At 43.5% G+C, this 12272-nt stretch overlaps 1 protein-coding gene and 1 long non-coding RNA gene across 11 annotated transcripts in view; both read right to left on the reverse strand.

The window, feature by feature from the left end:
• DAB2 (DAB2, clathrin adaptor protein) overlaps nucleotides 1-12272 on the reverse strand; it is a 47245-nt gene continuing 34973 nt past the window's right edge. For 6 of the 9 annotated variants that reach the window (XM_023755034.1, XM_023755032.1, XM_006090138.3 and 3 more), the window contains 6 exons: nucleotides 10728-11378; nucleotides 9582-9744; nucleotides 5137-5766; nucleotides 4492-4601; nucleotides 3836-3906; nucleotides 1-1728 (listed from right to left, as the gene is read on the reverse strand). In XM_023755034.1, coding sequence (XP_023610802.1) covers nucleotides 3841-3906; nucleotides 4492-4601; nucleotides 5137-5766; nucleotides 9582-9744; nucleotides 10728-11378 — 1620 coding nt within the window. In that variant the 3' untranslated portion in view covers nucleotides 1-1728; nucleotides 3836-3840. The remainder of the gene's footprint in view (nucleotides 1729-3835; nucleotides 3907-4491; nucleotides 4602-5136; nucleotides 5767-9581; nucleotides 9745-10727; nucleotides 11379-12272) is intronic. The other 3 variants (XM_023755031.1, XM_023755027.1, XM_023755030.1) reach the window with 3 other exon arrangements.
• On the reverse strand, nucleotides 7274-9575 carry LOC106697417. Of its 2 annotated transcripts, none has more exons than XR_002829635.1 (2): nucleotides 9223-9575; nucleotides 7274-7726 (listed from the first exon to the last, which is right to left on the reverse strand). It is a non-coding gene; the product is annotated as an uncharacterized LOC106697417 (long non-coding RNA). The 2 variants fall into 2 exon arrangements; XR_001348518.2 differs by having other exon boundaries at nucleotides 7274-7729.

The raw sequence follows: 12272 nt of genomic DNA on the forward strand, positions 1-12272 counted from the left end.
TTCTGCCATTCCAGTTTATTGAAATGAGTAAATTTATAGCTTTATTTGCATACAGAAAGTGCACAAGAAAACAAGTATGTATAAAATATTTATGTGGCTGATCATCACTTTAAAAAATTTTTCTACTTTCAAAAATTCAACTATCTAGAAATAATTGCCTCCAGTTTAGCACATGTAGGTATTTGGACATATAAAATACTATTTCAAGTCTGTGTTTATAATGACTGAGTAGGAAGCCAGATGGAAAATTATGCCAAATTTGAGGAGCTATTACCATTAAACATAAAACCATGGGTCTTTAGCTTGGACTAGTTGGGGCTAATCAATAGAGATTCATGAGGCCAGCATCTTATTTAGATAGTAAGCAGTCATCCTCTTCTTCTACCTAAAAGTTACATTGTATGTGGTTGATTAACACCCACAAGAACCTGAGCATTAGGGGTCAAGAGACAACATTAAAAACCCAACAAAAACAAACAAAACTCATTTTGGCAAGAACCAACCCTCCAGAACTGTGCTAGCAATAGGACTGAAAGTGAACTGGGCAGTTTCCAAGGTTAAAGGAGAAAAATATTTCAGACATTAGGTTTGCAATGATAGGAGGAAACAATTGTTCTGCAGGTTTTTGTGTATGTTTTTTTTTTCCTATTGATCTTCCAAATAACTATGAGGTTGTGGCTTCCAGAAAGCTTTCCAGTTACTTGATCAAGGTCTAGTGTAACCCCAAATAAGCACCTAACACATTTGGCACAATCACATTTCACTTTGTGATGTGTTGTCCTTCATTGCTGAGTCGAGTTCAGGTTTTCTTCAACATTAACTGCTCTCCTGGAACTTCAGTTCAAGAGGATGGCCCCCTATTCCACAGAAAGGATAAAGGTTGTCCCATTTGCAATTCTAGTTACTGGGATTAGCAATTACTGAGAAGGTGACAAGAGTTCAGATCTGTGAATCATTAGATATTTTGCCCCACAAAACTCCATTTCTTGTGAAAAGGAAGTGATATGAACCCAGGAGCAAAACTGATTGAAAAGAGAATCAAAGGGAAAAGGAGAGGAGACATGAATAATGCATTTCCCTCATTGGCAAGAGCTAGCAGACTGGAGAAAGGATACTCTCGCCCTTGAGAAAAATACGATCTTCAGAAAGAGGAGAAGTTATATCTTTAAAAAGGTTCTTGGGTGTGTCGGATTCCAAAGTGCCTACAGAGAAGTTGGACTTGCTTCGATTTTACTTTAAAAATTCTCTGGAAGTGATGGTGTGAAGCAAGATTTAAGAAGGTGCCCTGCTTGACTACAATTTTTAGGTTTTATGCTCTAAAACGGAATCCCCAAACAACCTTGAACAGTAAGGATTTTAAAATTTATTCAAAGCAGTCTGATCTGAGGGGTGGCTGCATCGCACAACCAGAGGGTACATGGTAGAATGTTCTAGAAGGTTTTAGGGACACAATAGGCAAGGGCTCAGGTAGGGAAACTACTTCATTTATATTTAAGCTAGAGTGTTTAGATTCTTAATTTATTTAAAGCTATAAGATTCAGTTTAGCGTTAACCTAAACAGAAAGTGAGAGACACTTTACAGGTGGAAGAGGCAGCAAGAAATAAGGCAGCAGATAATATGCAAAGCTGGAACAAGGGCAGAGGTCAGGACTAGTGTGGCAATCAGCTTTGTCCTTGACTGCTAAGGCCAACCTTTCTGTTCCTCTGGATAGTCAGCAAGCCAAGTTCCTAGAGAAGTACGGAGAAGAGAAAACCTGTGGTTAGAATTTTTGGATTGAATATCAATGTATTAAATATCAAGCCATTATTTAAAATGTCAGTAACAGTATCTCCTAGGGCTGATGCAAGAGGGTTAAATAAGATAATAAATGTAGAACCTGTAATAAAGTGCCTAACACAAGTGATCAATAATATTAGCTATTTTCTCCCATGATGCTTCCCCTCCCAATCTGTTAGTTTAGCAGGTTGACCAAGATTATTCTTCCTTCAAGACCTAAAGAAAAAGGAGTCTACAAAGAGAACTCTAGTCAATTCAATTTACTGCAAACAGTTCTCCCACGCTCCTAGTGTAGTTTATATTTTTCTATTTGTTCAATGCTTCTCCTGGAGAGGAGGGTGAGAATGAGTCTCTGCTAAGACTTCTAGCCCTTCAATATATTACACTGTCTTATCAGCGTTACAAACCACCTGGATGCTTGTTAAAGCCAAGCTTTTCTCTTCAGCACCACACAGGGATACTTTAGGGCAGGGGTGGGCTCTGGAATTTGCCTTTCCAAAAATCTCACCCAGTTCTCTGAAGCAGATTTTATGAAAAAAGCCCGTAAGAAACACTCTAACTGTAGAAACGCATTGAGGGGGAGGTGATCCAAATTGCAAATAAACTCAGTCTTATTGTTGTCAGATAGAAGATGGTTCTTTTCACTCTTTCTATGGGTCTCCTGAGCCAGCTATGCCCATCTCCTAAATGCAGGTATACCTCCTTCCCTCCACTAACTTCAATCTTTTAATGTCAATCAAAGTTGCTTCCACTCACTGTTGAGAAAGAAAGGGTGGTTACATCAATAACTTACTTAGGATGAAATCCACTAGTGGGAAGGATCAACTTTCAAACTCATCGGCACTGACACTGTTTTTGAAGGAGGTATTGGCAACTGTCCCACTTTGGGATTTAATGCCATCAGACTATTAAGACTAGCTTCGAAGGCCCTCGCAAAGGAATAAGTACTGATTTGGGAGGCAGAGTATTGTGATCATTACCTGTTTAGCTGACCTGTTTTGTGGCTTTGGAAGGTCTACAGATTTTGAACCTTCTATATGCCCGAATTCTTAAAATATGCAATATCTGACTATTTAGTCAGGGGCACTGACCTCTTTTCCCTTAGATTTTCAAATGAAAAAAAAAATGACAACAGCCAATACTACAATAGCCATCCAGTACAAATGAATCAAAATTATACCTATTTTTTGTCAGACAGGCAAAAAATATAGTATTTTTTTGTGTGTCACAGTATTTTAGTAATTACTTTCGGTGTGCCATGAGATGAAAAAGGTTGAAAACCGCTGTTCTATTGGAATCAAGTAATTACCAGGATGCTTTGTAATCACTTAAATATGAAGGTAAAACAAAACAAAACTAGAAAGCTGTAGGTGTTATGTTTTACTTCCATAGATACCTGAAATATCAAAAACACAGGATATGATAGAAATCCACATGCCCAGGGGTCTATTACTACTTTTGATATATCCTATATAATAAAGGGCTAATATGCAAATCGACCAAATGGTGGAACGACGATCACTGTGAGACACACTGACCACCAGGGGGCAGACGCTCAATGCAGGAGATGCCCCCTGGTGGTCAGTGCGCTCTACAGGGGGAGCACCGCTCAGCCAGAAGCCGGGCTCACGGCTGGCGAGTGCAGCTGCACTGCCGGGAGCCTCTCCCACCTCCGCAGCAGTGTTAAGGATGTCCAAATGCTGGCTTAGGCCCTCTCCCTGGGAGCGGGCCTAAGCCAGCAGTCGGACATCCCCTGAGGGGTCCCGGTCTGTGAGAGGGTGCAGGCCGGGCTGAGGGACCCTCCGCCCCCCTCCCCGAGTGCATGAATTTCATGCACTGGGCCTCTAGTATGTATGTGTGTGTATATATATGTACATATACACATACATATACATATACATATACATATATACATATATATATGAACACCAGCATAGTCATTATAAAAGTACCTAAGTATAGATTTTCATGTCTATTACTTCTAAATAACAGAGACTGAACCTCTTCCCAATTCTAAAATTGAAATTTCATCCTCACCCCCTACGCCACCCTACTTACAGAAGTTACGCAAAAGGACTTCCGAAAGGATCCCTATATACATCGGGAGATGCAGGTTGAGGAGAAGTCATCTATGGAGATACAACCAACCAATCAATAAGTATACTTATAGTTATAAGAAAAAAAATACTTAAGACTTCTTTAATTTCTTTAAAATTCACAGAGGTCACACAAGAGTCTACAATGATTTATATTTGCCAGCTTGTAACTGGTGGTGTATATTTATTATTTACATCAAAATCAAGGTTCAGGTAGATTATGTTTGCTTCCCCAGAATGGGAAGTATTTTTTTTTTTTTGAGCTAAAGAATCATGGGTGAGAAATCAGGAACTTAAATCTATGAAAGATTTTTAAATATAGTACTTTGGTTTGATTTTCTCTTCAAATGTTTTTATGAGCCAGGTTCAATGAGATACAAAAGACTTTTTCTATATGATATTCATTTCTCAAGTTTAGAATAGGCATCCCTGCAAAAATCACCTTCCCCCAGTTTGAGTTGACTACATGATTACATGGTGGTGGTTCTCAATGATAAATCTTATTCAACCGTCCTTTATCATCACATGATTGTTATACCTACAAGCAAGGTTAACTGCGGAGGCAGTAGCTCTATGTGGCAACACTATGATTGACAGCTTGCAGCAGCTGATACTTACAGAGGCTTGTGACGAGCTGAAAGCATTTTTAGAGAAAGGGTTCTCAAAGGCATTGTCAGAAGAGTTGGTAACTGGCGGGGCACCTTGTCTGGGAGCTGGCTTTGGTGGTTCTAGAAGGTGAAAACCCCAAGTAATCAGTAGACAAGCTTTCCCCAAATACAGGCAGCAGCCTCTGGTCAGGCTTATCTTAGAAAGTAAGTTCCATGGTTTTGAAATGTTCATCAATGGAGCAAACATCACCACCACATACAAGGGCTCCCAATTATTACAGGCAAATCCATCTCTCTCAGAAGAGGACACCATGCATATTGATTGACTTGAAGTGAAAGAGCTTCAGATTCCCCACTGGAGGCCATGGAGCTTGGTGGAGGCTTTCCTATACAGCCCTCCAGCTACCAGCACCCATTGCCTATCAATAGCTCTTGGCAGCCCTCAAGATTTGTCACAAGAGGGCAGCACAGGGCCAGACCTTTTCTAGTGAGGTGAATAGTTAGCTTCATAAGGTAAATGGTTAAGTTGTCTCCATAACCACCGATTAGGCTATTGGTGGATGGGAGAGTTTTCTTCTGATGGATTCTGTGGGCCCATATGAAGGGGGAATACTAGTACTTGTTGGCATAGTAGACGGAGAAGTGGGTAGCTTACCATTGATCTTTTTCAATAGTTGGTTAGCATCGAAGTCATCGTGGTCTGCATTCTCCTGAGGAATGCCCACCTTGCTGTTGAAATAACTCGAGAAGGCACTTGAAGTCCCCGAGGAAGGCTGGTCTCCCTTCCTCGCGGGGACCGGAGGCTGCCGCAGTTGTAAGTCCTTAAACATTTCTTTCACTTCCTTGACTTCTTGATCCCCGAGGGGGTCCAAAGCAACGAAGGCATTGGTGGAGATGTCCTTTGGAGGGCCAGTTCTGGGAGGTGGTTGAGGAGGAGTGACCAGGAGAGAGGAGAGCATAGGAGGGGACTGGGTAGACACAGCAGGAACTGGAAAAATATTGCTCTGAAAAGGATTCCCCAGAGGGCTGGCTGATGACCAAGTATTGGGTGACACAGATGCTGATGGGCCCCAAACAACAGGGGCTGGAGGGGGAGTTGAGGCTGCAAAGGATGAAGGCTGGTTCCAACCTGCAACCGCCGGGCTTGTGGTAAAAACCATTGGTTGACTGAATCCGGCAGGCTGAGCACCCATCATGGCTCCTGGGACCATGGAAGGGGACTGATTGAACACGAGAGATGGCGGGCTCCATGGTCCTGTGTGAGGCGGTGTGATTGCTACACCACCTGAAGGAAGTGAGAGAAAGAACTTATCAGGAGACAAGCTCAAAGAGGATTTCTGAGTTTCAGAAAACAACTTTCCCAGAAGCATTTATAAAGCATCTACATGGCCAATGCCTTCATTCAGCCTTGAGGCTGACATGGAAATGAAGGCTCAGGTCACCAGGAGATTAACGAGCCGATACAGTAGAGCTGGTATCCAAATGCAGGTGGCATTTTGATGCCCTTTCTTTCTACCACATCTTTTTGCTTCATTGGAAGGGTAACACAGACCGTAAGTACCGAGTCATGAAAAAATGGGCCCCCCTCGTACATACACTGGTGTATTTTAAACAGCTAGAACCGAGCCTGTCAACACTGTGAATACATTTACGTATACAAACCATGCTGATTATGAAGTAGCTAATTAAGATAAACCATGGGGCACTCTGAGTCACTGATTCCATCTTTCCATTTGGCAGCTGGCTATTGTCTGAGTCTTATGGAAAGCAGCTATCACGCATGTGCCTTAGGCCTCAACATGCTTATGCCCTAAAGAAACCATTTCAGAGTTGCCTTGCTTTTAAATGCTGCCAAGGTTGATACAGCTATACAAAAGGATGATAAAATTTGGTTGGTGCCAAGATACTTTCAGGTTTTTCTATATGAACATGGAGGAAAGGCTGGTTATCCCGGGAGAGCTGTTTCAAATAGAAGTGCTTCTTGCCATGTGTCACTCACTAAACTTGGCCAGAAGTTAGAACATGGTACGCAAAAGAGGAGGGGAGGGAGAAGACCCCGTGGAGCAAAAACACTTTCCGAGGTAACCAATGGCCTGTGCCCAGGGGTCTGATCTCTGCGGGGAACGCCCCGTGGCCTGCATCCCTGTCACGTTGATTAGGAGTTAGTGAAACCACTGATGTCCAAGTCTCTCCAATGTTGGCTCCTCTTCCTGAGAAGCTCATTCCCCACATCTTGTTCAGAGACAGAGAGCATTGTCTCTCCTGCTTCTTCCCAAGTGTATTAATGACCCAGTTAAACTGTCACCACTAGCAGCCCTATTCACGAATGATGCTCGGCTCTCAAAACCTACTTGCTCTGAGCTTTGGGGCAGGGCATTCTTTCATCATGAAAGTGATATAACCCAACGAAGGCCCTCGAACTTGGGTTAGGGATGTTTCTGTTTCCAAAGTGAGAAATGTTTTGGAAATGGTATTCAGGGGCTGATGGAGCAGGGTATTCTGTCTTGAACTTTTCTAGTATTGGAGGTTGGTGTTCCTTTACTCAACTCTACCACCATGAACATCAGCCATCTGGCCACGAGCACACGGTGTGCTCATGGAGAGCAGTGGGTTTCAGGAAAGGCCATCTTTCTAAGTTAACACCCTTATTTCTGAGGGGAGGGAACTGGGTACAAGAATATTAATGATTAAAGTTGGGAAAGTCACAGTTTGCGACAGTAGAGACGAAAACTCAGCAGCCTAACCTCCTGTTCTGCCTCTTTGGCATCAAGAAACAGGACTATTTTTTTTAATTGAATGTTAATGCAAATATTTATTGTACAGATACAGCTTTAGACTTCATTTACACTAAAAGTATATACATATTCCCTTCACAATGAATCGAAGGGAAAGTTATCTTAGATGGTAGGCTTCTAAAATGGAGCTGAGTTTGAACCAAGTTATCTCTAACATTTTCAAACAAATTTATTTAATCTCTATTACTGAAACCCAGAGTCACTCAGTAATAATTTACACCAGATGAATGTGCAAATTGGGTAGAATTTTATCATCTTTCATGTTGAACGGCTTGCCTTCCCTTAGGAAAGTGTGTGGCTTTAGACATAGGTGGTATTAGTGGGAGTGGTGGTAAAAGAGAAAAATATTAAATTTGCCAGGAAATAAAGACTTTCCCAATATATACTTATGCCAGCCTTCATTCCCATCTACAAGATTCCATGTGTTGTGTTTCCAAGATACTTAAGGCCCTGCTGGAAAAAGTAGAGGCAAGAGGTAAAAAAAAAAAAGAAAAAAAAGTTTCAGTAAAAAAGTTCATTTTATTATATTCTGATTCTAGATGAAAACACAGGGTAGCAAGTCAAAACTGAAGGCTCAGCTTTTTACAACCCCTTCTCCCCACCCCCCATTCTCCAGAGGAGAGAGTTCCCCCAGCTGGGGCCAGCGGAAGCCAGACCTACCACCTTCCAGGGTTTGGCGGAGGATCCCTGCTAGTGGACAGGGGCTATACTGTGGAGCTCAGTTTGAGTCCCATGTCCAAACTTGGAAGAATCATCAGTATTCTGCAGTTGTATACCCCAAGGCCTCGACAGGGGCTCCTAGCCAAAAAGCTTCACTTCGTCTGAATAAATGAACAGTTATAGGGTCCAGCTGTATTTTCAGGCTGACTTGTTCAATATTGGCTGTGAAAATTCTTCGGGGCATGATATCAGACTACAAAGCTCTGTGATGTGATCTGGCCACAGACACTGCCTGCAAGCTCCCTACCCTTCTGCAAGGAAAAACATCAACCAGCTCCACTTGGGGGTGCGGGGAAAAGAGCAACGAGAAAGGGGGAAGCTCCCAAAAGACATGAAGAGCTCGGGGAGGGTCTCTTGATGGTACCAATGCAAGCAGGGTGCTGGGACAAGCTGGCTTCTCACCCCACATGCATTTCAGCCATTTGGCATCTGGGTAACGACTTTCCTTTTGCTCCCATCCTCCCGATATGATGAAACAGTTAATATGACAGAACCACAGTATGTTCCTTTGCAGGAAAACAGCAGAGAAAAAAACAAAGCAGGGTCCTGATGACTGGCTCTGCAGGAGGCAGAGAGAGATCCCTGATCAACTTGTACAGAATGAGGAAGGGAGCCCCTCGCTGCTCCCTCGGGGACAAAGTCTCTTTGGAGCTCATTGTGGTGCCAAGAAGCAGAAACACAGAGAATCCCCAGCCAGACAGCAAGGACTGTTGTTGGGGTTTCTGAAGACTGTACGACTGAGGCTGTGGACAAAGGGTAGCAGGGCCAGCCCTTAGGCATGTGGCCTTCCCCAGTGTCCTGCCACAGAGTGGCTCAGTGGCTCACAGGAGCTAGTGACACATATATGAATGGCAGCACCAGCACATCCTAGTTATCTGAAAAAGTCCCACCTCTTCCCTTATCTCTATGCTCTTTTCAACGTCACATTTCCAGCATTTACTTCTTACTCTATTAAGACACTCAGCTCGCCAGAATATTGGCAAGGAGCTGCTAAGGCTTAAGTATGCAGAGGCAGATAGGATCTATGCCTGTCCACACCCTCCAGATACCAGGGGTGGAGCTGGGCTCAGAAACTAGGACTTTCATTCTATGACTTACACTTGCTTCAGACTTGACTTATATCCCTCACAGGGTATATGTCCCTTCCAAGAGGGGGAGCCGTTTAATAGGGAAGAGGGCTTCAAGCTAGAAATGGCAACTTACATGGAAGACACCCACATTCTTACTTTTCTAATAGAGACGATAAACAAGGCTCTGTCATCTTAGCCCCATTTCTCCAATGAAGCTGGTCTGTGTTTCAGAACCCCTCATAATCGTCTTTAGTGAGCAGTTGGTTCAAATAAGTACAATATTGAAAATGGATTTCTTCTCACATCCCAATTCAAGAAGCCAAATTTCATTCACATCCAAGGGTACCGAATGGGGGTGAGGTTGTACAGAAGGAAGAGTGGGAGAAAGGCTCTCTCAGATGCTCCAGTTTTATGCCCCTGAAACCTCTAAGGATATGAAGTGCCTTCCTTCTAGGCACTATCGTCCTGGGAGTGAGAATAACAGAGCCAAACCTGACTCGATCTCGGGCCCTTACCTAGACCTGCTAGGGGTCCCACAGGGGGAGAAACACTGGTCTTGAAGAGATCCAGAGGGTTGGTCTGTGGGGTTGCAGATTGTCCCGTAGGTGATGCCTGGCCTGGAGGTTCTGAGTCCGGAGGAGCAAAGATGTCTGATGTCAGCAAGTCATTTGCTGGAGACTGACAGGGTAGAGGGGGACATAAAGGAGTTACTCAGCATCAGAGAAACGCAGTGTCATTCTGTCTCCTACTCTGTACCTCAAATCGGGGACCACACAGAAAAACCACTTCCTATACTGATGGACTACCACAAAACACCAACCAACCAACCAACCAACCAACCAAAGCAAAAGGACAAGGATCCCTGCAATGGGCAGGAGATGAGGTCTTGGACTCTCAAAGTGAAATCTAATTTACTTATTTACACATTTGTGTCTGCCCGGTCTCCTTGCCAGCTAAAAGCTTGAAGCTGGGAAAGGGACAGTTATAAATAAGTAGCTTAAATGTGTTTGACCATTCTAGTGGGTTTGAATCAGTCTGCATGGCCTTGATACACTAGTCTAATCATTAGGCCAGCCTACATATTCCAAAGAGATTAAAAAATAATAGTTAACAGAAACCACATTTTAAATTGCTTTTGAATGAAGTGGTAACAGTAAATACAGGTTTCTTTTAAGACGATGGATTATTCAGTCAACTTTTAATAGAGGAGACAAACTCAAGAATTTGACGCCCCCACCTTGGTCATTAGCACAACCTGAGGGGTGTGTGCGGGGCGTGCGGTAGTGCGGGGAAGGTCTGGATAAGGGGAATCACAAGAACCCTTGCCCTCCGCTCCCAAAACGTGACCATCAAACTTACCAGAGCAGAGATACAGAAGCATAGCAGCATTAAAAACGGAAAAAAACTTGTGTTTAGTTAATAATAAGAGACAAGACATGCAGAGGGAAAGCAGGCGGCGACAACGCTGCTGAGCGCGAAGCTTTGAAAGGGTGGTGATTAGAGGAAGGTATTCCTGGGGGATGACAAGCTCACCCCACCTTCTATATAGAGTACAGCCACACAGGAAACTACAATAGCAGCAGGAAAGACAGCTGGCCTCAGACCACCCTGGGACAGCGAACATGCATTCTGCCCACGGACATGCGGAGAAGACAATTCACCTTGGCAGTCCTTCTGCCTCTTCCCGGTTTGGTACTCTGTGGAGGTGGGATAATGGCTATGGAGTCATGTGTGGAGGACTGGACAGAGCTTTCCAAGTCCTGCTTTAGGCCATTTGGCACGGGCAGTCCTTTGGGAGGGCTTCCCACAAAAGGGTTCGGGGAGGATTTGACATGGAAGCCGTTCTGTTCTCTGTCAGAGACCCCATTCTGAGTTCTCACTGCTGGCTGGGTTTGCGGGCTGGAGAGGGGCCACGGGTCTGCCTGAGCTTCCTGCTTGCCAGTCCGGTTAGAGATCTGGTCAAACTGCTGACCAAAGTAATCAACATCCCCATTCAGGGGCCCATTACTCAGCCGAGTAGACAAGCCACTCAAATTCTCTGTCTTCTGATCTGGAGATTTGAGAGAATCAAATGAAGAGGGTGGCGATTGGTCCTGCTGTGCAAAAGGATCATCACGGAAAGGGTCGGGATTGGGGGTGGGAAAGAAATGGAGATTGGCAGGAAAGGCATTTTCGGGCAAGAAAGACGCCTGAGGCTTTGGTCGAGGAAGAGAGGAGGAGGTGATGCCGTTTGTTAATGAATTTTCTCTTAAAGAATTCTGATTGGTGTTGATTTCAGAGTTTAGATCCACTAACAGGATATCTTTGCTTTCCTATCACATTTGGAAAGAGAAAAAAAAAAGAGAGAAAGAAAGTGTTAGTCCATGTTGTGACTTCAAATGAAAAAGCTACATAAAATGACCAGGGTTATCACAATTCCCGTGAGATTTTAGTTTTTGACAAACAGGTTGACGATGATCTTCTCCCATCCCCTCGGTGAGTGCATTTTCCAGTTGAATAGGTCCTCCCTCCCCCTTCCCCACCTGTGCCTGTTTATTTATGTCTCAACTTCATTGACCCCTTAATTAAATGAAATCTTACTGTTGTTTATATCATTCATGTCACCGCTCACCCTTACAGACTGGCTGAGTTCATGATCATGGTTGTTTCAATTCATGTCTTTGAAAGTCTTAAAGGAATTCACTGTGAGTCACTCCAAGTGATTAAGTATATAGAGCTTGAAGGTAAGACTAGACTTCAGAAGCCCTGCCCAGCTTCCTGCCTGATATCTTTGCTTTCCTATCACTGTACCCCAGTCATGTAACATCCCCTCTCCTAATAAGCGCATTTACTGGCTAATACATTCATATTTTGCAGTTCTGGATGTGATGAAATTTGAGGTCAAATATATCTCCCTATAATTGGTCTTTCCTTGGGCCAATTATAGGGAGATGTCAGGTATGCTTTTTAAAATATTTCAGAATCTTGTTGAAAGTGCTAGCCAAGTTAGATCTCTCATCCTGGTCCTCTTAGCCTCTCCTCTGGACACACCCTTTGGTCCTCTCCTCTGGACACACCCTTTGGTCTATGTCTTTCTAAGAAAGTGATAACCTAAGATAGGGATATAATCTAACAACATCACATTAACCTCTTGTATTTGTGCATTTTTTAAAAAATAATATAGCTTAAGCCTTAGCTGGTTGGGCTCAGTGGATAGAGCGTTGGCC

Source organism: Myotis lucifugus, unplaced genomic scaffold (assembly GCF_000147115.1).
Source record: "Myotis lucifugus unplaced genomic scaffold, Myoluc2.0 scaffold_68, whole genome shotgun sequence".
In the NCBI taxonomy this organism is placed as follows: domain Eukaryota; kingdom Metazoa; phylum Chordata; class Mammalia; order Chiroptera; family Vespertilionidae; genus Myotis; species Myotis lucifugus.